This window comes from Magallana gigas, chromosome 8 (assembly GCF_963853765.1).
Source record: "Magallana gigas chromosome 8, xbMagGiga1.1, whole genome shotgun sequence".
In the NCBI taxonomy this organism is placed as follows: domain Eukaryota; kingdom Metazoa; phylum Mollusca; class Bivalvia; order Ostreida; family Ostreidae; genus Magallana; species Magallana gigas.
In genome coordinates, this window is record NC_088860.1 from 49,813,849 (window position 1) to 49,840,833 (window position 26,985).

A 26,985-nucleotide genomic window follows, 5' to 3' on the forward strand; every position below is an offset into this window, starting at 1 on the left:
TGCATGGCGAACAGATTGGATATTTTTGGTAATACAAAAGAGTTAATAAATAAAATGAAAGATTTGATGCAATTTTAGCTTTATGGAACAAAATACCCAGAACAGGGTGATAAGTAACGCGAGTTGACTAATTACATAATTTAAGTGTACGACGAGTTTACTATCGGGTGGATATTCTGGATCTCAGACAACTTTGATTTAAATTATGCAAATTATTATACATACAGTAGCGTTTTTTAATTCATACATTTTTTTTACCACAAGAGATTGGAAGTAAACCTTTTAAAATACATTTGTAAAAAATTGTGTTATACGTCTATATGAATTAATAAGTTGTTGTCTTTTAAAAAAGGACTGCAATACTGTACCATGTGCAAGTGTTTCTAACGGAAACGCAAAAGCCTTAAAATTATCACAGATTCCTCCAATTCTATTCCCCTGCTTTTATATGAGGACTTCTACAGAGGAGACCTCTAATTGCAAAAGTGTTACGATGCTTATTATCGTTGCAAGCCTGGATTAAGTGCCTTGTACATTGTATCACGGATAGCACTGACCTTTAAACTTAGCATTAAACATAATCATGAACTATGTTAATGACGGTTGCATGTATAGTAACAGACATTTGGTGAAGTCATTATTTGTATACACATTACGCCTCCCTCTACTTTGTTCACTATGCAGCTTTGATTTTATATTTTGATGCATCTCCTTTGAAATGTAAACTTTTGTACAGTGAAATTATTATTTTACTATGTATTATATAAAGTCACATAATTTTTCGATCATATTTCAATGCTTCAAAAAATTAATTATGAAGTACACAAGCCTCGTCTCCTATAAATCTGTCCAAAGTTATTGCATCCATTACTTATTGAAATTTTTTTTAAAGAATACACATACCTATCATTTTTTAATCATAAAATGTTACAGGACACGACATCGAATTTCTTACGGAGATTTATAATGGGAAATGTTTGACATCTTGTCATCTGGACTTATTTATGGCTAATGCAATGCAACTTCCCCGTAGAGTTTCTTTCATATTAGTGAATGAGCTTAGTTTGGGTATATAGGTATTTACGATTAACGAAATATCAAGCAAAACGTGGTTGAAGCAAAAACTCAGGACAGAGTATAAAAGTATAGATAAGCTATCTCGGAAAACATCGCGATTCATGCTATTTGATGCATATTTTGTTTCTGTACTGTTCACCGACCATTTTGCACATGACATGGGATCCCGATCCTGATTCAGATTAACGTGTGCTAGCCTGGTTCTCTTAGCTACCAATAATATTGTGCATGAATCGAGCTCATGCTCAAGCTGAATTCTCCTCATAGCATCCGGCTTAACTTCGCTTATATATTTTCTGCGTGGGCCTCAGAGTCTACACACTGATGTATGCATAAACCAGTTGAAACGAGAGGGTTTTTGTTTCAAAACAGCCAAACTGTCTTTTATCTGAAATTCTAATTTGAGACAGTGATAAAAATTATAGTAAAATTTGATTTAAAGAACATCACAAAAGCTAGAGATACCATGTACTAAATAACCATACACTTTTTTTTGAAATATTTGATACAAACATAAAGTTTGTTATATTTTTGTAATCAGTCGCAACAAAAAGAATAAAGGCCACGTTCATTTATATATACACACATTTATCCATTTCAGTTTATTGTTTTCATCCATGCCCGTTCCTCTAGATATCCAGCCGTGCAGAGAGTAAATGAGTAATACCTTTTTTTGTAAAGGATCAACGTACAGAAACCAAATTACATGCACTAATACTATAGATAATTATCTCTAAACGAAGTAAAAAATACATAACGTAGAGGCAGCCTGGCAGCTGGAAAACTAGGTTTATCGAATATGCGTTTAGTTTCGTAAAAAAGGTCTAAAAAAGGAAATAGTTTTGGTTATATTTAGATAAATTAAAGAAGAGTTATATTTTAATCATATTTCTATAATTGAGATATAAAATCCCCATTCAATTAATATTCTAAAAAAAAAACCCGCATAACAAATTTAAAAAAAAAATCTTAGATAATTTATTCCAAAAAACACATTCTGATTTGTATTTGTTGCAAACGTAGTCAAATACACATGAACAATCACAATACCATCAAAATGAATATCTAAATCATAAAAAAAATTCCGGAATAACCAACCTTCCATCCCTGTAAAATAAGTTTAAAAAAAACAAAAATTTGTACGTTAAAAAATTAAACATTAGATTCGACTATTAAAGAAACCCTTATTTTCGATAGAAAAAAAATAAAAAATGGAAAATAGATATTTATTATATAGGATACTAGTAGTTCGATCTATGATATATGTGAAAGGTACGTATATTTAGTCCCCTACCGGTTTTCACCAGAGGGGACTAAAGCTTTCCCTTGCGTCCGTCCGTCCGTCCGTCCGTCTGTCTGCCCCACTTCAATTTTCCACACTTTTTTTCTTTATGCGTTTGAGGAATAATATGAAATATGCTGAACAGTTTCAAAATATCAAACTACAGATCAAGTTTACACTTTTGTACATGTAGTGTTTTGTTGACATATTTTCGAGAAAATTAATTTTTCATATTCCATTTTTTTAATGTTCGGGTTCTATATTCTGCATAACAGTGCATTGTTTTCACAACTTCCACAAACCGGTAGGGGACGTGTATTGCTTATGCAATACTCCCAGAATGCTTGTTACTTTTGTATCCTTTAGTACTAAAAATAAGTACGACATTCAAATGGCTATATTTAAGTTTAAACATTTAAAATTAAAATGTATCCAAATTAACCTTGGAGGTAACACTGCTTTAATCTGAAACTCCTAGATTTAATTGACAAGTTTTGACACAAATACTAAATTCATTAAACAATGAAATGTCGCCATGTTTCAAAGCCCGGGTCGAAATTAAACACACTGAAATGTGATTAAGCAGGAAAAGAAGCAAATGGTGTATATGCAGAAAAAATATTACTGTTGTCCTATAAACGTTATTTTTTCCTATTTTCTTTTTTTTTTGGGGGGGGGGGGTTATGGAAAATAATATTCAAAAAGTTATAGTGAAGGTAATATGAACAAAGAATTTGGAAACAATTTTTTGTTCTAAGATAATTAGTTGTACAAATTAAGTTTCTTACAGCTAATCAAATATATGTATTTTGATTTGTAAATTGCTTAGAAACGAATAGAATTCGTAAGTAACAAAACTGCACAGAGAAGGTGTTCAGTCAAATTATGAGGTTTTTTTAACGTCATCAACGTTAAACATTCTTAAACTGAACCCTTCTTTTTCTCTCAAAAATGCGGCCCAACACCTAAAACGGGGAAATATGTTAATTGGTTTTAGATATAATGAAAATAAAACGTAAAAAAAAAACCCCACCATTTTTTTGGATAATTTATGGTAAAATATGATAAACTTGACACTGGTAATGTGTGAAGGCAATCTTTAACGCCAACGTCTATGTATCCTCTGCATCACAAACCTTGTCTTTTTTCCTTCTTTTTTTTAAACATTTTATTGAAACTCTTTTACAAATTTACATGGTACCAAAAAAATTAATACATAGCATAAAATTATGCAAAAGAGTTATATATGATAGAGAAAGAGAAAAGAGGAAAAAAGACAGACAGGCAATCACATCATGTGCATTAAACATAAATCAGCTATGTATATTTTACTTATAATAATAACTGTAATAGATATTGGGTTCCTAAGTTCTATATAATAGCTAATATATATGCTACCTACATCAAATCACAGATAGCTTTCCAATCTCTTTTATATTCTAAATATTTGCAGTTTTTTTAATAGCATAAATTTCTGAATAAGGAATCTGTGGGCAATTATGATACTTATACGAAAAAAGTCAAGTTTTTAGATAGGTTTGAATTTACTGGAAAAATGTATTGTTTTACAATAAGTATCAATAAGTTCTGAACTCTGAATAATTTATTATTGTTGTATTTACCGAAAAGTATGCTTCTTTTATCAAAAACAAAAGAGACATTATATTTTGTTAAGAACAGCTCTTCAATTCTATACAATATAGCCGTAACTTCAGGGCATTCTGAAAACAAATGTTCTATTGTTTCAATGTTTAATTTACAAAAGCTACAAAGATGAGAGTCTTTAAGCTTAATTTTATACATATAATTATTTGTATGAACAATTCTATGTAGTATTTGATATTGCATCCAATGGATTTTAGATTTAAGAGTAACTTTAAATGGAAGTTCAAATATATTTCTCCAGTCAAAATCATTCATATCATATCCTTTTTCTCTCCAATTTATTACCGAGGTAACTTGCTTTTTCTTTTCTATAGTAAGTAAATTGTACATATCTTTACATCCTTTTTTACTTTTGTAAAACACTTTAGGGGCATTGGTATTTATGGCTAAATCTTTTGTTTTACTTGCGTCATATTACATGTCCCTTTATATTCAAAAATTGCGTTCCTCAGTCCTACATATTCTACATTATTTGTTTTTACCTTTGAGTTAATAATCGTTTCATAAGTTATGAAATTACCATTTGGATCAAAAAGGTCAATAATACAAATTATACCATTATTGAAATATTGTTTTAGAAATACAGATGCCTTGTTTATTTTAATTCTTGAATTATACCATATATGTTCAAATGGAATGATTTTTTTATAGTTATCTGGCAATCAGTTATTTTGGTCCAGCTCAGGAGTACTTCTTTCCAGAAACAAATATCTACAACTTTAGTATATTCAGTACCTCTTGACCATAAGTTACTAACACTAGTATTCATTTCAGTTTCTAAAATATGTATCCATTTAGGCAAGGAATGGTGAAGTCTTTTTAACCAGGTTGATTTAAGTGCTATCATAAATTCCTTGTAATCGATCCTTTTAAGCCCTCCCTGATTGTAGTCTTGAATAATGGTATATTTCTTAATTTTGTGTATTTCTGACACCCATAGATAATTGAATAAAGCTTTATCAAACGTTTGTGTTAATTCATGGTCAGGGTTTAGTAAGGTTAAAATAAAATGATTCATTTTGGGTAAAATTAAGGTTTTTATAACAACTATTCTTGCAATTGAAGTTCATTTTCTTGATTTCCATTGTTTAACTGTTGGTTCAATTTCCAAAAATTTACTTTTATAATTAAGTTCTGGCATTTCCTGTAAGTTAACTGAAAATTTAAATACTAGCAGATCAAAAGTTGTATTATCCCAGGTCAGTTTCCATCTAGAGTGATAAAAAACATCTTTTGAAATTTTTAAATCGCCTATTCAAACCATTTTTGTTTTCGTAAAGTTAATTCTTAGACCTGAAATACTCGCAAACATATCTAATTCTATAAGAACCCCATTTAAAGATTCTGGTGATCCATTTGGAACAAGAGAAGTATCATCTGCATGTTAAGAGGTTGTATATTCTTTTCTATCTATTGTTATTCCTTTATTATCTTTGTTATTTCTTATCAAAATCCCCAATATTTCAGCACATAATAAAAATAAATAGGGTGAAATTGAGTCACACTGCCTATAGCCTCTTTGGGGTTCAACATATTTTGAGAGAATCCATTTTGTAGACACATGAATTAATTTCATTATAAAATACTTTAACCCAATCTTTGATAGGTTGACCAAATTTGAATATGTCAAGTGTCTGGTAAATAAAATTCCATGATATCGAATCAAAAGCTGTTTAAAATCTATCATTAGCAGACCCGGTATGGAATTTCGTTCTGTATAGTTCATAACACCATTTATAATCCTAATGTTTTCACCTATAAATCTCCCTTTTATGAAACCTGTTTGATCTTTACTTATTAATTTGTCTAATTTTTTTTAATGCGTTCTACAATACAGCACGAGGCTATTTTATATCTGACATTGAGAACACTAATAGGGCTTACTACTTACTAGTTATTGTATTATTTTTTTTTAAATATAATAGTTATTTTATTTTATCAAAGAAATCCTACATGTATATATGTGAAGAAGAAAATTGCATCTCAATGCACTCAATTTCTCAAATTAAAAATATTCAACAATTTAATTTGTCTTCTCCATTATAATTAAATGACTTTTGTTTACCTCGCGTAAATTCTTAACTTTTATAACTTTACTCACACTTGATTGATGAATACACTGGAATGAAAAATGTTATCACGTGACATGTTAAAGAGCTATAAAAATCAATGTTACCGTATTGACAGGCACATCCCTCTTATTTACTATGGCCTATGCACCCATTATTTTCATTTTTATTCAAAAATAACAAATGGCTACAAACCAGGATAATTTCCCGCTGTAATATTTTCTTAGGAATAGCGATAACTCTTTTATTTTCCGCAACGGAAATGTGTCAGAACTATGGAAACTGTTTTAACAATGTCGTTTTTTTTTACTCATATTTCACATTATTCATTGTATAAAGAGGGGGCCCCAGAGAGTATGTATATACAGCATATCATTCTTTAATTTGTTTGTGTACAAGTATTTAACATACTCTAATGCATATACAATTTCTAATGATCAACCAAAATTTCAGCGCCAATCGTAGAATTATAAGCAAGATGAGCTCAAAATTTTGCTAGGTTTGAGTCATATTTTGTTCACGTGAGTTTATTACATTCAGCTTAAGATTTTTAACTTGGTATTTCCTATTCGGCATTTAAAATGGAAAAAAAAAAATGAATTGCCTCAGATCTGTGTACAAACATATAATTGTGAGCAAATCTCTGTATCTTGCTTATAATTCGAAGCTTAACACTCAAATATGGTAAGTAAATATCAATTGTAAACAATTAAACACAAGAAACATGCACTATAACAAATAAAGACCACAATTTATTTTTCAAAATTAATCATATACATGTATATACCTACATATTTCCATCAGCGATATTAAACTCTATTTAAACTGAATAAACTAGAGAAAATGCCAAGCATCTCAACAAAACATATTGCATCATTCTACCATTACGCAAAAGATGATACCGAATTACCGATTGCCTGAATGAATTGCATTTTAGTTCTTTCTTAATACATCAGATGTTGTTTAATTTGCGCAGGTAAACAATAAACTGTTTGATTTACCGAAGTCTCTGTTTGATTTGATACGTAAAAATCAGGAAATACAAGCGACAGTCCCCAGGTTAACGCAAAGCATAAATGAAAACGAAACGAAAATCACAACAAGCGAACACCACCGTCATAAGTGAAAACTGTCAACGCATTGAAATATTTAGCCTCATTTTACTTCACAAAATCGGCACCAATGTATTTTGCATGTTTCAAAGATTCTCCTCGTACACAAACTTTTGTACAACCAAAAAATTCGACCCGTTAGTGTCATTGCTGTTTTAAGCAAATAACCTCGTTTTAGAATTATGGAATACGAGTCTTGGTAAAATAGGTACGCAAACCAGGGTCGGGGCAAAATAAAAGCCGGGACAGATCGGCAGTCGTCTATTCCAATTACGCATTATTTTGCAGCAATATTTACAGCGAATACAAATATACTGGTCACTAAAAATATTGAAATTTTAATGAGATTGGAAGATTAATAACTGTCAATCTTTTGTTTTGCCCTGGCCCGGTCATGCTTACCCATTTAAACAAGACTCGTGTATGCTATAAATTGCTTGAAACACGCCTTTTCTTTCTTATTACTTTCATAATAATTCAGATTTGAAACAGAATTAGCCCACAGTTTTGCAATTTATATTTTCCTTCCCATAAGGATTATTCATGCAAAATTACGTTGAATTTGCCTCAGTAGTTCTTGAGAAGGAGATTTTTTAAAGTGCACCCCTCTTTTTTTTTTTTTTCTTTTTTTTTTCTTTTTTTTTTTTTCTTTTTTACAGTTTTGAGGTTTTCTCCGCTTTCAATGAATTTTTTTCTTTCATTTCTGCAATTTATATTCATTTTTCCATGAGAATGCTTTGAGCCAAATTTGGTTGAATTTTGTTAAGTGGTTTTAGAGAAGAAGTTCAAAATGTGAAAAGTTTACAGACGGACAGACAGACAGACAGACGGACAGACAGACGGACAGACAGACAGACGGACGGACAGACGGACGCGTACGACGGACAAAATGTGATCAGAATAGCTAACTTGAGCTTTCAGCTCATGTGAGCTAAAAACCTCTGATTCAAAAATGTTCCTTTTTTGTATAAGTTTTCATAAAATGATTTTGTTTCATCTAAAATGTTAAACTAGTCAGATACAACTTGTCCATCAATCTTAAACACTTGATATATTTGCTTACTTATCTAATTTCTTGGTTCGAGTGAAGTGAAATATTTAGAGGGTTTCTCTCCATCTTCTATCCATATAATCTTTGCCCTAATACACTGACCCTGCATCTTTTTCTTTCTGATAGCTTCGAGCTCTGTTTGTTTATTTGTTAGCTCTTCTATTAAATAGTTTTGTTCTATATTTTATACATCTTTTTCTAGAGCTGACTCTTTTTCTCTTATTTTCTGTTTTTAAATGTTGCATAAGAGATTGTTTTCCCCTTTAATTTCAGTTAATAAAATATCCATGAAAGTTTGATCGTTGATGGTATATTGTATTATAATATTTAATAAGTTATCTGCATTATAAACTGGACATGAGTATTGTATTTTAACATCATTTATTGTTTTCTTAACTATATTTACATAATCTTTATCTGTTAATACTGAGTTTTTGAACTTCCAGAACCCTCTGCCTCTTTTTGAAGTTATTTTTTTTGCAGTAAAGGATTACCGGGGAATGGTCTGAGCGATAGCTATTTTCAAATTTTACACATGGGGTCATTACTTGAAAAGATACTGATATTGAAAAAAATAATCTAGCCTTGCTTGTTTTATTGGATTTTTTCGTCTCCATGTATATCTTTTTAATTCTGTATTGTTGCTACGGTAAATATCCGTTAGGTTGAAATTGACCATTAAATTTAAAACTTCTTGTCTAGAATTTAGATTATTTAAATGTAGGTAATTCATGGTAACTAGAATTTTGTTAAGTACTAAATTAAGGTCACCACCTAATACTAAATGTTGAGTATAGTAAATATCTTCAATTTTATTTGAAAGCTCCTTATAAAATTCTGGAGAGTCAGTATTGGGACCATATAAATTCACTAGTATAAAGTTCAGGTTTTCAACTGTTACATCCAGGATAATATAGTTACCATTGTTATCATTAAACTGATTGTAAACTTTTATTTTAGTTTTTGTTGATTAGAATGGCTACTCCTCTTTAATTTCATCTATAAGAATTAAAATAAATTTTATAGCCCCATTGAGCCTGGATTAAGTTTTCGTTTGTATTTACAAAGTGTGTATCTTGTATAAAATATATATTATATTTTTTGGCCTTGAGATGGTTAAGAACATCTTTTCTTTCGTCAGTTTCTCCTAAACCTTGACAGTTTACAGTAAGAAGATTCAGTTGATTTTCTTTATTCATAATAAAATAATAAGATTGAAAAATGGGTTAAAATGCCTCTGTCTGTGCGTGATTTAAAAAATCCAAGTGGTAGAGAAGAGTTGAGTGAGAGGAAAATAAACAAAAAAATATGTAATTGCAAAATGCAGTCATGTTGTGATCCAAAGACTATAATATATAGAGTGGGTGGGTTCTTTTTTCTCCGATAAAACTAATATTAGTTACGATAATCTGCTGGAAAGGAAAAAAGCCCATTAATAGTTTTTCTTTTTAGTGCATATATAGTACAAGTGTAAGAAAAACGTGTTGCCAAGTCTTTACTCTAAGTATTATTTTTATCAATAGTTCAAATGAGCTGTCAAGAAACATGTACTGAGACGTTCCTTAACATGTGTTTATGTAAATAACAAAATATTTCGGAAGTATATTTTAGATGATCATAATTTTTTACTATAATTTTGACTTGTGCAAAAGTTTTCTTCGAGATGAATGAGGTGATAGGGGCTTGCATTGCATTTTTACCTCCCTCACCCTCCTTTAAAAGAATTTCATCGGAAAAGTGTAGTAATATATACATAAAAATATAACGAAAAGCATGAGCACGAGCAAAAAAGAGCCAATAAGGCGCTTAATTCTATACAAGTTACATAAAAAGAGCGCTTACCACTAAAGTAGACACTTTGTCGTGAGCCAAACATGTAAACCGGAAGTAGTATCTGCAAACTAATTACAAAATCGGGTTGACAAGTGCAGAAAAAAATCTGGAAAAAGGAAAGCGCATTTGTGTGCAAATTCAGTTGTACAAAGTTACTGATAAAAAAAATAAAGGGGGGTAACCCCCACAATAAGTATTATGTGTTCCACATGGAACCAAACCATCGCGAATTAGCATTCTGTGTCCCATTATCACACATGGTGCGTAGCAGTGCTCTTCCGGCCCTGTGTTTGCCGTCGTCCTCAGCTCATTCGTGCTGAATCCCATCTTTGCTTACAAAGCGATATGCAATCACGTTATGGATAGCGCTGGATACAGTAGGGATTCGGATTATTTCTACAAGTGATTCTCTGACTTTCTTGAACGGTCGTTGCGTGTGAAGCGAACCGGTTCCCATTGTCTTCTATGAGGTAACCTGCGCTGACGGAGAGCTTCATTGTGTCACCTGAGAAGACCTCGTATGCCGTAGGTCGTGTACCCATTCTATATCTGTAGACGTTCCCGCTGTTGGTAAAAATGAGTTTGTCCCCTTCATTCAGGTTTCAATATTCTTATGGGCATATGATTTTTGCACTTCCAAAAGCTGTTTCCTTTGCTCACGGAGTTCCTCTGGTTGATGACTCGAGATTCTGATAGGTGACCATTTATCTTTTAACACTCTGATCCTGCTCATGTTCAGGTCTTTGTCGTTCTTACTATTGAACTGTACACACACAGGCCTTAGGTGTTTTCTGTTTGGATTAATCCTCCCCCCTTCCCATTGTGAATGATCTTGTGATCTGAAGTTTGGCAACAATTTTGTTTTTGGGATCTAAATCATGAAAAAATTAATTTCTAACAATTTTCGCTAAACCTATTTCATCAGATTTTATCCTAGCATTTTTGATCTATACCATTGATAATGATATTGTTTTCTAATGATCGAGTCCTCAGATTTAATTTTTTGATTCTCTTGTGTGTTGATTTTGAACTCTAGTTTTGAGATGTAGTCTTTCAAACAACCTATTTCTGTAGTCATTTTGTCTTGTGAGTCTTTTAATTCAGTCATTGAATAAATAGTATCGTTTCCTTGCTCATGGACCTGTTCTAGACGTTCTTGAACCCCCTGTTTCCCCCGTAGTTCTTTTGTTTTTTTCGTCCATATGCCGCCCTTGACTGTCTAAACGGAACAGGAAGCTCGCCAGGGTACTCTGAATACTTGAAATGCCCTGCATAATTTCTCGCAATTTGAAGCCTACAACCCCGGAGTTTTTATCTATATCCTTATATTGAGTGTAATCCATTTCGCACAGGGGTCTTTTTTTTTTGGGGGGGGGGGGGTTATATCAACCATTTGTTTACAAAAAGGCAGTTCGTTTATCAGGAAAAATGTTAACAACAGTTGAGTATCGCTCACCTTCACCTAGTGTCCGGCCTTTGTTTCAAATATTTTTCGATTTCCAGAGCAAGTTGCACACCGCAATTCACAGTTATCACTCCAATTTTGAATATCGAATATTCACATACTAAATATTAGTTTTCAACTGTTTCACGTACCTTTTACAAAAGGTTTTTTGGAAAAAATTATCCCACCGAAAAAACTACCCCCTTACATCTCGAGCATGCGCATTTGATTCCTCAAACCGTTTCTTTATTCAGTGTTTGTATACATGTATATGGCGTCAAAGTGGTAATTTGCACCACTCATCCTCATGTAGCTTTCACTCTGATTGGATTGTGTTCCGCAATGTGTAAAGTACAGGTACACAGGTATTGGCTGGGCATTTTCATTGCGTGGACCATGAGGTCCAGGCAGAAAATATATAAGCGAGGTTAAACCGGATGCTATGGGGAAAATTCAGTAGCGCAGGAGCTAGCCTGGTTCCTGTGCGTAATGGGTAGCTCAGGGAACCAGGCTAGCACATGTTTATCTAATTCGGGATCGGGATTCCATGCCATATGCACATGCAAGTTCAAAGGCGCTGTAATTGTAAAGTTGTCGGTAAACATTACAGAAACAAAGAAATGATCGGCATGTGATATAAACTGTCAGTATTATGAAATAAGGTAATGTTATGCCGAAAATACAGCATGCATCAAATAGCATAATTTGCAATGTTTTGTTGTTTTCCGAATACACATGTACAAATGTAGCTGAACTTTACTTTTATAGAAAGCGAGGCTAGATCGAGTACTTCCCGATTAAAATTTTTTAAGTATTTAAGTATGATTGAATAATTATGTGTCTGTATATAATAGATGGTTGTATAAAAGTTTAAATCTCAAGAAAAATGCATTAAAATCACAAAGCTGTCACTGCATAATTAACAAAGTAGTACGAAGCGTAATGTGTGCGCAAATAGTAGAATTCGCCGAATGCCTGATACTATACATGCAATCTTCATTAATATAGATCATAATATTTATTATTTTAGAAGTATGAACTCTTTTAAAAATTCTGAGATTAAAAGTCAACTATACATATACAGTGTACATAATACAAAGTAAAAATTTAGTGGTTAAAAGCAGGGGGCTAGAGTCGGTGGAATCTGTGATAATTTTAAGGCTTTCACGTTTTCGTTGGAAACACATGCAAATGGTCCACGTATTGCAGCAACTTGTATCTTTATAGATGTCCTTTTAAAATTAGGCAATTTTTATTCACCGGATTGTCGATGGGTTTTTTCTATTTCCTGAAAACGACAAAGAACACACGGCGTTGACCGATTAACAGAGGATGCATACTCCTCCTTGGCATCTGATCTTATCTTTAGTTTTTGTAGAGGTCCGTGTTCGCTCTGCTCATGTTTTGTATTTTTCCTTTGGACTTTTAATTTTGAGTACTGTTCGTTATCACTGCATTTCATTTTTATATTCACAATGCATGTACAATTTAAATAATTGTCAATTTTAGCAAGGTTTGGGGGAATAGGTGTGGTTAATTACATAAAGATTCACTAATGTTTGATACATATGTATGTCTATTCATTCTATTCTTTCTTGTTATAATAAATCATACCAAACTAAAACAATGGATAACAAAATACTTTTATTGTTTTTACAGTGAGAATTTGACACTGTAAATAAATTGGGCACCTTATCACCCCTACGTTGTAATTGTATGGAACACGGTTTCTTTATATATTAAAATAAAATAGATTGAAGTTTGAGTTAGATGATTTAGTTACATTAAGGTTTTTACTTGGGAAGAGGATTCTTTAATTTCAACATTTTCGTAAAGTTTAAATATGATGTGATTAGTTTATAATCATATTGTCTAAAAAACAAACTATAAGTGATTTTCATAGCAATTGCTGAAACTGGATTGATAATTTTAAATCAGATCAAAACATATTTTAGGTAATAATAATCTCATTCGGGATATCACGATGTAGACCAGGGGATGACGCCCCATCCTCAATAGAATTCAAATTTATCGGTTATTCTAACCGAAAAGCATTCCCCTCCTCCCCCGGAACAAAAAACAATTATACTCAGACCCCGCCCGGGTAAAAGTTATGAATTCGCGCATTCTCTTTACAACAACCGAATTTTTTCAGGGTAAATAAATCCCTACTTTAAACGTTTCAATCGTGAAATATATCCCGATGTGAAACGCATCAAGAGGAAAAACACTTGAAATTTAAATTTTGAATCTCGTATTTCGAGTCTCAATTCAAGAATATCTTCAGCATGACGCAGCACTAAAAAGAATATTAATCAAGACCTTATCTAAAACAGTGCAAATTCCATGCGCGGATCTAGAGGGGGGGTCGGGGGGGTCCCGACCCCCCCTGGAAAATGAAAATTTATTAAATTTACATAGTAAAATTATCGCGAAAATATGCCTCGGACCCCCCCCCCCCTGGCAAACACAATAATCCTTCGTACCCCCCTGGAAAAATTTTCTGGATCCGCGCATGAAATTCTATTTACTTAAGTATTTGAAAATTAAATTTTATAAAATCTATGCGTCCTTATATGGATATTTAATGTCGTTGTTTTTTTATGAGGAGATGATTAAGCAAAATATAATTTCGGTGAACTATTTTCATTTTAATAATTAAGATCTTCCGTTTCCAACGGAAGACCTTATAGTGATTGTAATGTTTTTTGTTATTATTTTTTCCCCTTTTCTTGTCCACAAGATTTCTCAGAGATAGCTGGATAGATTTTTATGAAATTTTCTAGAATGAAAGATAATGACAATATCTCGAGGCATTTTTTTCATTTTGTCAAACATCATTTCTGGTCGTCCGTTTCACGTCCTGCGTTGAAAAAGCTTGTACATTCGAGATCTCAAAAACGGTAAAGACTTGAACATCCAAACTTTGTGGGATGATAGACCTCGAGTTGTAGATGTGTTTAAACTATTTTGTTTTGTTTGTCGTAACTTCCAGTTGTCACCGGAAGTACTTCAAAATTAACTAATTTTACGCATTAAATTCCTTTTCAATAGAATAAATCTTTAAGCATAAATCTACACAAAAGTAATCTTTGCGATGTTATATCAACAACAAAATTCTACTTCCGGTGAGATATGTTCAAATATCTCAGGTAGCTTTTTTGAAACACACTTTGTACAAACGAGATATCCGAGACTATAAGTGATCAAAGCACAAAACGTTCAAGGATGATAGACATTTGATTGAGGATGTGTTTAACCGGTTTCAGTTTGTCTTCCGTCACTTCCGGTCCACACAGGAAGGCTTTAAACATATCGAGCTGTTTATCAGTTTAACTTTTTGTCTTTGATATCTGTAGTGTGCTCGATGAACAATAATGTACAAAAGGGCAAGTATACTGTAACGTTTTTGAGTTCGTTTTAATTCGGCTGCTCTTCTTGAGCTATGATAAATATAATCAATTTTCTCAATCACAAATTTAAATCAACAATATGTACACAATCCCTTTCTTCTCTCTGGAGCGCGCGCGCCTTTCTATTGCGCTCTTATGTATTACCGCACTATAAAAGCGCGCAACCCCAAATAAACTATAGGTAATGCCAAGTCGACTATCTTATAGATACAAAGCTTTATTTTCAGGTCTCGAAAGCCTTATTCAGGCACGTAAGACCTAGCTTTTACTATTACCTTATTTCCCTCGATGTTAACCAGTCGACTTCAACTCCAAGACTGACTCTCAACGTTCTACCTCCGCTTTATATACCCTTCTGTCACGTGACAAAAGACACAGAGAACAGTACGGAGTTCAGAACAGGAAGTCATAAAACATACTCTAGAGAACAGAAAGGGATTATTGATTTTCATTTACTACTTCCGCTTCACTAACCACGCCTCCAAGAAATGCGTCTCGCATTTTCGATACGATAAACAATCAAGAAAACAAAATAGGAAATATACAATCTTTATATTTACACAAAATACAAAGTTTTCCTGACTATGCGTGAACATGTTTTGTCAACGCATAAACAGATGTCAACCGTGTTGAACGATTTTTCCAGAATGTGAGACTTGCTACTTGCAAAATCTGATCAATTCAATCACTAAAACCAAAGTTCATCTTCATGTATCTCCACAACTGACTTTCCATCTCTTTGGTAAGACTCCTGGATTCGATCAAGACGCCTTCTCTTGGACCCTTCGGTTTGAGAGGCTTGCTCTACGTGTTCACAAGGAAGAGTCTGAGTACTTTTGTCTACTCCATTGGAAGGGAAGGATGCCTGCACGCAGCGATCCTGCATACTAGTAGGAACCGTCGCCGATGGAACATTCTCCTTCACAGTTGTCATGGGATGCTTGAAAGGAGTTGGTGCAACTGGCATCATAGAGCGCTTGTTCAACAGCTTAGATTTTGGAGTGTGGACGGGATCAGGTCTCGTTGGTTTCCTCTGTGTTATCTCTGGAGAAGTTGCAGAAGCTGTCTCACCCACAACATCCGAAAGAGTCCCGGAATCCAACTGTTCCCAGTCTTCTTCACTCTCACTGTCAGCTTTAGCGTATCCGCCATGGCGCGTCCGGCAGTGCCTGTCCATGTCGCTCTTCTTGTTGGTTGCATATTCACAATGACTGCATTCAAACCGCTTTTGTCTCCGTTTTCTACCACACTCAACCACGTGCTTCTCCCACTCTGATTCTTCTTGAATCCGCAATGAACACATGGGGCAGAGATGTCCTTCTTTTCTTTTTGTGGTTTTGGTGTTTGCCATGATCTACAAAATACAACAATCAATAATCATCTCAAATGATTTCTGAAAACTCCAATAAAAACGATAAGTCTCTGGTTAAAAACAATACTATCAAGATCAAACAGCCTAACACTTATACTCTACAATATAATCATCATGCCATGTAGGTACATTTCTAGTGCGCTTTGGTCTATCTAAAACGCTATCGCTCTTGTTTACACTGATTTCAGTGTGATCTTCCTTTTTATGAACTTCCAACATTTCTGGAATTTCATATTCCTCACTGTTTTCACTCTCTAATATATCAACATCATTTTCCCGTTGTAGTGTCTGCGCTTTACACTTCCGCATGCGATCGCAATGAATTACAGTGCTTTTCCCTTTTGTTCCGCATGCAACCTTATATAGGACGTCAGACAATTTTTCTTCAATTAAGAAAGGCCCTCTCCAAAACGATGTCAATTTAGGAGAACATCCACTCTTTCTTGTGGGAAAGAACACATATACCATTTCTCCAGGTTTAAAGGAGGACCATGACAGTTTTGTGTCATGGTATCTTTTCTGGCGCAACATTTCACCTTGTATGTTTTCGCGGACCAGCTTATGCGCCGACTCTAATCGTTCTCGTAAAACCCAAACCCACTGATTAGCTGGTATATCTTTTATATCGGGAGGCATTTCATACATTACATCTAAAGGAGTGGTCGCTTCGCGTCCCAGCATGAGCATATTTGGTGAAAAACTAGGGGTCTCGTGCTCAGTAGAACGATAGGCCATAAGTATGTAAGGAAGGTGCAGATCCCAATCACGTTGGTTTTCTTGTACATAAGTGCTTAGCATGGAGAGCAACGTGCGGTTAAAACGCTCCACCATCCCGTCGGATTTTGGGTGGTAGGGTGTTGTACGGGTTTTCTTGATCCCTAACAGCCGACACATCTCTCGGAAGAGTTTGCTCTCATATTGCCTTCCTTGGTCCGAATGAATGATGAAGGGGATACCAAACCTTACTAAAACTTCCTCAACAATAGTGCGACCAATTGTCTCAGCTTCCATATTTGGCAGAGCAAATGCCTCTGTCCACTTTGTGAAGTAGTCAGACACAACCAAAATGTGGCGATTGCCTCTATCAGTCTCAGGAAGCTCACATAATATATCGGTCGCAATTCTTTCCATTGGCACACCTGATCCAGTAATCTGCATTGGTGCTCTATGTTTAGGACTTGGATTTTTACGCCTAGTGCATTTGTCACAACCTGTAACATACTGATATACGTCCTTCTGAAGTCCTGGCCAGTAATACCTTTGGCGTATCTTAGCCAACGTTTTTGTCACTCCCAAGTGCCCTGAGGTCTGATTGTCGTGACACATTTCCAAGACGCGTCTGCGCTCTTGGTCAGGTATAATGGCTTGATGAGTTTCTTTATTTGAGGGGAGCACAGACCACTTGCGCATTAACAGACCATCTTTCATAACGAGTCTAGAAAATTGATTCCACAGAGACTTTACTACATAGCCATACCTAGAGATATCACCGTATTTTGGGCGCTCACCTTTTCCGACCCAATCTTTTACAAGCTTAATGTCTCTATTCTGCTCTTGAGCTTCCTGCAGACAACTATCAATCTGGTCGCTTTTCACCTCTGATTTCTGCACAGTTCTCACCGAGGATTCAATTGTCAGTGTATGGTTTTCTGAAGAAGGGTCAAAACCACACTGAGCGCATGGCACTCTACTTAACGCATCCGCATTTCCATGCTTTTTACCGGGTCTATGTTCTATTTCTATATCGTAAGTACTAATGACTTCCAGCCACCTGGCTAACTGACCCTCCGGGTTTTTAAACCTTAAAAGCCATTTCAATGATCCATGATCTGTGCGGAGGAGAAACCTTTTACCATAAAGATAATGGCGGTAGTGCTTCACAAAGTGAACGACGGCTAATAGTTCCTTCCTGGTCACACAATATTTTCTCTCTGACTTTGTCAAGGTACGGCTAGCATATGCTATAACGCGTTCTGTACCATCAATGTTTTGAGACAAAACGGCACCTATTGCCTCGTTGCTAGCATCCGTATCTAATACAAATGGTTTGTAATATCCGGAAGGGCTAGAATTGGCGCTGTTATAAGTTTATTGCGCAAAACCTCGAACGCTTCTTGTGCCTCTTTATTCCAAAGAAATTTCCTACCTTTCTCTGTGAGTCGATGCAGTGGTTTTGCAACTGCGGCAAAATTCTGTATAAAACGCCTATAATAACTACAAAGACCTAAGAAAGATCTTACTTCAGTTACAGTAGCCGGAACTGGCCACTCAGCCACTGCTCTCACTTTCTCTGGATCCGTCGAAATGCCATCCTTTGATATAATATGTCCGAGATAGGATACCCTTGTAGCAAACAAATTACATTTCTTTGCCTTTAATTTTAGACCGGCCTGGTGCAATCTTTGAAAAACGTGTTGTAGGTTTTCCATCATATTTTCAAATGATTTGCCCACAACAATAATGTCATCAAGGTATACGAGACATTTATCCCACTGGAGTCCTGCAAGCACGGTTTCCATGAGTCTCTCAAACGTAGCAGGCGCACAGCACAAGCCAAAAGGCATTACCTTAAACTGATATAACCCTTGACGAGTTACGAATGCAGTTTTAGGCTTATCGCTCTCCTCCATGCTAACTTGCCAGTATCCGCTGTTTAGATCAAGGGTAGAGAACATCTCGTGTCCTGACAAATGATCAAACGCCTCGTCAATTTTTGGCAGAGGATAAGCGTCCTTTATGGTTATATCATTCAGTCGACGGTAGTCTACACAAAAGCGCATTGAACCGTCTTTCTTGCGTACTAGAACTACTGGCGATGCCCAGGGACTGTTTGAGGGTTCTATTACATTTTTCTCGAGCATTTCCTTTACTTGGGCATCAACCTCTTGGGTCAAATGAATAGGAATTCTCCTAGGAGCTTGCTTAATGGGTTGTTTGGCCTGTTCTGTGTTGATCTTGTGGCGCACTACATTTGTCTGTCCTAAATCGTAGTTAGAAGCTGCAAATAAATAATGATTTCTGCGCAGAAACTCCTCAACCTTTGACACTTGTTCAGGCAAAAGGTTACTTATACTTCGATCTAGCAAATCTTTCAAATCACTGTGCAGTTCTCCACTTGACTGCTCAGCAAAGTTGTCAAATTTAGATTTTCCTCAACTGCGGTCATTTTACCTATCAAAGTTCCTCGGTAAATCTTCTGCACATCATCTGTGACGTTCATCAGCCGAAGAGGAACCTTATCATTACCTTTCACAAGAGTGCGACCTACCAGTGCACGCCCTGATTCTAAAAATTTAGGTTCTGGTTCTACCAGATAGTCCGCTCTTCCGTAATTATTCTTTCCTGTCACACTGGCAGGAATAACAATCTCACTTCTTGGTGGAATGCAAATGTCATCTGCTGCCGTAACCCTGTAACATCCTAATGTGCCTTCCCAGGAAAATACACATTCTTCATCATTCAATCGAAGCGAACTCGCCTGCAGATCTATATTTCCATTACATTTCCTAAGAAAGTCAAGCCCAATGATTCCGTCAACAGATATATCTGCAACAATTGCGTCTAAAACTTGACTCGATTTCCCAATCTGAAAAGAAAATGTGCCTTTGCCATAGTGAGACACCACAGAACCACTTGCATTTAATATTCGCTGCGCACTCTCTGTTAACTCGGGTCTTTCCTCATTTTGCAATTTGTCATAAAATCTCCTTGAAACAAGAGTAAGAGATGCCCCGGTATCAATCAACAATTTTGCACTGCTCCCATTCAAATTTCCCTGAACAAATATTCCAGCTTCATCGCATAAATTGTTTGCACCAACTTGACCTTTGATATAATTTCTCTTTCTTTTGCGCCTACTGCGGATCTGACATGCGCTTCCGTTATCTTTCTTTGTTGAATTGCCCCTTTTCTCTTTTTCCTTATCTCTGTTCTTCAATTTTGGACAATTCTTTCTAATGTGCCCCTCCTCATGACAGTAGTAGCATTTCACACTGTTACTTCTTCGCCCTCTTTGATGATTTTGATAATTACTCTGAAAAGGTTCTCTGTTAAAATTAGTATGTCTCTGAACCTGTTTCTCCAAGTTTTCTAGTTTGTTTTGCATTTTCTGCATCAACGCATATAAATCATCAGAATTTGCAGTCTCCGCAGGCGCTTGTTGATGAGAATCAAATGCACGAATGTGGCTTCTTTTCTCTGTCTTGTAGTAAGCGTCGAGCTCTACTGCCAAGCGTATAGCTTCATTAAGACTCTGAGGCCGACTCTGTTTTATGCGCAGTCTCATATCGGAGTCAATCAAGCCATCTATGAAAGCTTCTTTACCAAGGGTTTCTCTTACTTCGGCCGGTGCTGAAGGATAGGCAAGATATGTTAATCTTCGCACCGCTTGGCCTAACTCGGACAATGTTTCTGATGCGCGTTGCCGCCTTTCTTTTAGTTGTGCACGGTATAACTCTGTTTGATTAGGTGGCGCAAACCTCTCCTCAAGCGCTTTGATTAGCAAGTCATACTGTTGTCCGGTTTCTGAAGACACGTTTCCTAATATCCCTTGTGCCGCTCCTCTTAACGACACAGCTAAGTATAAACCCTTTTCCTTATAATTCCAGTTATTAAGAGACGCACACGCATCAAAATGGGATTTATAATCTAACCATGAATGAGTCCCATCAAACGTTGCAGGCTTAATATTACATTTGGCCGTAGTCTTTTTATCGTGGTCTCTCTTTTCCTTATGATCATCCTCAATGCGGTCTATCCGTCGAGGTAATGCGCTCTCTGCATCAGCGTTTACTTCCAACCTCTCTGTCCGTTCTAACGGCCTGTGTGCATGCGCTGGTGTTTGATGTAGCGCATCCGCCGTTACATGATCAAGCGCATTAGCTCATAGTGGATGCGCATCACTGTGGTTAATGGCACTTTCCAAGTATTGCGTATTTGCTACATGGTTCGCAGGCCCCCTCTTCTTTTGCGCTCCGGTTTTCCTTAGAGTTACTCCATCCGAATTTCCAATGATCGCCGGACTATCAGATTGTCTTATGCCAAGCGAAACTACTGTATCCTCGGCAGCTGGCGAATGCGCATCGTGATAACTACCATTTGCGCTTGCCATTGTCGCAATACCCGAGTCGCGCACTCGCGTATTAGCAATCGGAGTTGACCGATTTTGTATTTCTAAGCGTAATCGCTCGCAGCTCTCTTCCAGAAAAGAAATCTCTTCATCTATCATTCTATCCATGATAACTGATTACAAATTTAACTGAAATTTACAATATGAATCAATTCGCCGAATCCCACCGCTGCCACCAAATTTATGTAACGTTTTTGAGTTCGTTTTAATTCGGCTGCTCTTCTTGAGCTATGATAAATATAATCAATTTTCTCAATCACAAATTTAAATCAACAATATGTACACAATCCCTTTCTTCTCTCTGGAGCGCGCGCGCCTTTCTATTGCGCTCTTATGTATTACCGCACTATAAAAGCGCGCAACCCCAAATAAACTATAGGTAATGCCAAGTCGACTATCTTATAGATACAAAGCTTTATTTTCAGGTCTCGAAAGCCTTATTCAGGCACGTAAGACCTAGCTTTTACTATTACCTTATTTCCCTCGATGTTAACCAGTCGACTTCAACTCCAAGACTGACTCTCAACGTTCTACCTCCGCTTTATATACCCTTCTGTCACGTGACAAAAGACACAGAGAACAGTACGGAGTTCAGAACAGGAAGTCATAAAACATACTCTAGAGAACAGAAAGGGATTATTGATTTTCATTTACTACTTCCGCTTCAATACAAACATATTTTATAAAATTTACATTAAGCACTTCCGTTTGTCCGTTTCCTGTCCCGAGACAAAAAACCTTATTTCGATGAGATCTCAAAAACAGTGACGACTTGAACATTAAAACTTTTTGGGATGATAGACCTATGTATATACATGTGTTTACATAATTCTGTTTTGTTCGGCGTAACTTCCGGTCGTCACCGGAAGCACTTCAAAATTAACCACTTTTACGCATTAACTCATTTTGCCATAGAATAGATATATAAGTATAAATCTATACATAGGTTATCAATGCAATGTTATATAAACAGAAAAAAATTCTACTTCCGGTGAGATATTTCAAATACCTCAGATAACTTTTTTGAAACACATTTTGTACAAACGAGTTCTCAGAAACTATAAGCGATCAATGCACCAAACGTTCATGGTTGATAGACATTTTATTGAAGATATGTTTAACCGGTTTCATTTTGTATTCCGTCACTTCCGGTCCACACAGGAAGGCTTTAAACATATCGAACTTTAAGTTTAAGTGTTTTCCTTTGATATTTGTAGTGAGCTCGATGAACAATAATGTACAAAAGGCAAGTATACAAGAAATATTTAATACAATTTACATTGAGCACTTCCGTTTGTCCGTTTCCTGTCCCGAGACAAAAAACCTTATTTCGACGAGATCTCATAAACGGTGTCGACTTAAACAATCAAACTTTGTGGGATGATAGACCTATATATGTACATGTATGTAAACTATTTTATGTTGTTCGGCGTAACTTCCGGTCGTCACCGGAAGCACTACAAAAATTATGTTTTTTCTTTACTTATTTCTTTTACATGGAATGAATATATCAGTATACAATCTTAGATGTATCATCTTTACAATGTTAAATTTTCAAATAGCTAACTTCTGGTGAGATATCTCAAAAACCTCTATGTAGCTTTCCTTTTTACAAATTTGATGCCCGCTAGATTTTTGTTACCGTAAGTGATTGAGACACAAAGCTTTCATGAATGATAGACATTTGATTGATGATATGTTAAGCGGGTTATATTTTGTCAACTGTCACTTCCAGTTTTCCCTGGAAGGATTCGAATAAATCATATTTTTAACAAGTTTAAGTGAATTTCTTGGGTGTTTCATCCAGCCTGATAAACAGTGATGTACGCTAAGCAAATGTATAAAAAAAATACCAGCTTTTTTATTAATTACTTCAGTTCGTCCGTTTCCTGTCTCCAGACAAAAACTAACGTTTCAAAGAGATTTCAGACTTAGCAGAAACGTTAACAACCAAACTTTGAGGAAAGATTGACTGATGATTGTACAAATGTTTAACCTGTTTAGTTTAGTTCGGCATTACTTCCGGTCGTCACAGAGAGTACTTGAAAAATTATTTTCTTTTTCAATCTCATTGTTTTACGTGGAAGTAACGTCTGGATATATCATTAACAATAATTATCATATCAACTATTTTCTCTATGTAAGAGAAGCAATGTCTACGGTTAAATTGATTCGTGTATATCAAAACGGAAGACCTTTTTGTTGCTTTTGCAACAAGAGTCTAGTTTTGTTTATTATTGAACATTTTTTTTCTCTCGAAGTGGGAACTAATTACTAAAAACTTTATAGTTAAATAGACTTACGTGCATAATATCTTATATTAAGGACGTATGCCTTATATATTACTATAGAGTCCTAAATCCTGAAAAAAAGTTTATTCACAGCTGAAAAACGGTCACCTTGATTATTTTCTCGTTTCTCATAGCTTAAAAAATCTTGTTGAAAACTGCACTGCCAAACCTGGATACAGGTCTGATCTATTGTTTTGCTCGAGCTTAAAATAATCCTTTCCAGAGAGGGCGTGGTCTTTGGGAATTTAATATTTATTTACGTACAGATAAAGACTACGTTCAAAAGGTAAAAAATGTAAAACAATGTGTTAGTAATCCATATTTAGAAAATGCATAGAGTAAAAAATTTTGATGTAAAAATAACATTGATGAAAGTTTCTTTCTTGATGTACTACTGATGGAAATACGGAGAAATACTATTTAAAGTTCGTCATACATGTATATAAAAAAGAAAAAAAACAGTATTGCAAAAAAATAGGATTTCAAATCAGGTGCTTTTGTTGATTTAAAAAAAAATAGATAAAAAAAGGAACTCGAGGGTTTTAGAAACGAAAAGTTACTAGGCCAAATGATAGGGTCCCGAGCTCGCTGGATAGAGGAGGGTTAAAAACCATCAAAATACTTCTGTAATTTAGAATCTAGGAGTTATTTAAATAAAGCAATAAAACAAATGAATTAGAGGGTACTGGCACTGTAAACGAACAAACAGAAATTTAGATGAAGTTCAGACATACTCTGAAACTCTGTATAAAAATGCAGATACAATTTTAGTTAATATAAATTCAAAAGAAGATTTTTCGAATTTTACTACTCCTAAAATAGATACAAATACGTCCAAAAGTCTGGAGAAAGACATTGAGGAAGGAGAAGTTCTTAATGTATTGAAGCATATGAAGAATAATAAATCCCCTGGTAGTAATAGGTATACTGCCGAATTAAAAAAAATGAAGTGATATCAACAATTACGGTATAAGAGCTGTATTTTTCTTAAAAAAAGAGCATACTATTTCTCAAGGGAATGGAATTGTTTCATGTTTGCCAAAAGGTGACAATCCAAGACAGTTTCTAAAGAACTGGAGACCAATAACCCTTTTCAATGTTCTCTACAAGATTATATCTGGTTGTCTAAGTTTTAGAATCTAACAAGTTTTGGACATTATTATTTCAAATGCACAATCTGATTTTATAAAAGGTAGATGCATTAGGGGAAATGCTCGCTTTGTCTATGATCTGATGTCGTACACAGAGATACATAAAATTCCAGGTCTTTTGGTCCTCATTGACTTCGAAAAAGCCTTTGACTGTATATCATGGTTGTTTATTCATAAAGTTTTCTTTTTGGATTGGAGAATATATTATCCAGGGGATAACAATTTTAAACACAAATATTCATGCCTGCATTTTTACAAAGTTTTTTTTTTTATCAGAACGATTTCACATACAAAAGGGTTGTAGACAAGGAGATCCTGTTGTTCCATATATATTCATTATACGTACAGAAATCCTTTCAATTCTTATTAAGGATAACAATGATATTAAGGGCATTTTCGTTAAAAATAAAGAAGTTCACATAAAATATCACAGTATGTAGACAACACTTTGTTAGCCCTTGCTAGCTGACCAAATCCTTGCTCGAAGCATTAGACACTATAGATTTTTACTGAAGCTTTTGAGAACTTATAATTGATGCATCTAAGGCAAATAATGTGGATTAGTTAAAAAAAAAAAAAGCTGCACCATATTTCAAAGTTGTGGCTTACATGGAACAATATTTTAGATAATTAGTTTATGATATTATGATTATAACTATTCTTCTTACTATTTATTTTTACTTTTTGTTTTTGTTTTTTAAGGAAAGTAACCATTTACCACTAATATTGAAAAATGTATGTACATTTACATGTGTGTGAGTGAGTATGCATGTGTATTAAATTTAAAGTTACTGAATTTATCAATGTCAACATTAGTACGTATGGAATAAAAACAATAAATCATAAAAAGAACATAGATAAATAGAACAGAATGATAACTTTCTTGACACGATCTGTGCGAGTTGGTACATATGATGTTGTACCGCTGTTGATGTGTTTCAAGGTGCACTTTGTCGAATTAAATAGTAATTAAAATGATTTTGATTTAATTTTTGTAATAATATTATCTTAAAAGCCATTCATAATTTTAGAGAAACATTTGCTTCTGAACATATTTTATAGAAAAGAAGTCATTAAAATAAAATAAAATGTCCTTGTGATAAGGAAATATGTTGTAACGTTTGAAGAAAACCATTTACACATGGAATGTTTACAGCCAGTTTAAGCATATCTCTTACAACATACACCATAGCAAAGCAAACGAAAACGTATCTTTTAAATATCATACCATAACATTGGAATATTATACAATAACAATGGAATCTTAAATTGTAATTTTCATTCTCATAGACTCTTCTACACCATATCGTGTTATAGCATACCATAGCATTTAACATGAATAAAAGTCGGTTTTAAATGCTTTTATTTTCAAGAATACGTTTCCACATTGCAGATTAGTGGTGAAGTTTTGTTTCTTATCATTCTACCTCGAAATGTTAAGAACTATTCTGTATACGGACACGTTTCTGATCAAATCTCATAGCATGCCATAGCATTGCATAGCATACCATCTCATTAAGCCCTTCATCTTAATTTCCAATATCATAGCATACAAATCACATAGCATATCATTAAAATTGTAAAAGATATGCGTGAAATGACTGAATATAATAAACAATATACTAGTATATAAAGACTGTCAAAACATCAAAAGTGTGATCAACAACACTATTAACATATTGAGACAAATACAAATAAAAAATAGCAGATATGATTAGGAGAGCAATGCTTGTTAAATAACTATTTATTTCTTCAACTTTTAGAGACTATTGGACGGCTATGAGTTTCCAGTATACTCAACAGAACTATGTCCTAGAAATCAATCAGAGTGGAACAAGAGGTCGTCGGCCATCAACTGCACAGATAACAACGGATACATGTGTATACCAAACGACGACCGCACACAACTGTTAGAGTTTTGTTACATATACCCACGAATATTGATAACCAAAGGTAATGAAGACCCTGTCACTCTGTCTCACTTTTTTATATAATTATTCATAATAACAGTGTTACTGTAATCGAACGTCAATTAGATACACATGCATTCCAGTATTTTGAAATTTTTACAAATGTTTTTTAATGCAGAGTTTATCG

At 34.6% G+C, this 26,985-nt stretch overlaps 1 protein-coding gene across 9 annotated transcripts in view; it reads left to right on the top strand.

The window, feature by feature from the left end:
* Positions 1-26,985, top strand: part of LOC109617652 (serine/threonine-protein phosphatase 6 regulatory ankyrin repeat subunit B-like) — a 343,082-nt gene that overhangs the window by 164,112 nt on the left and 151,985 nt on the right. For 7 of the 9 annotated variants that reach the window (XM_066069376.1, XM_066069380.1, XM_066069374.1 and 4 more), the window contains exon 2: positions 26,652-26,841. The exons of the other annotated variants lie outside the window; for them this stretch is intronic. In XM_066069376.1, the coding sequence (XP_065925448.1) occupies positions 26,652-26,841 (190 nt within the window). The remainder of the gene's footprint in view (positions 1-26,651; positions 26,842-26,985) is intronic. 9 annotated transcript variants of the gene reach the window in all.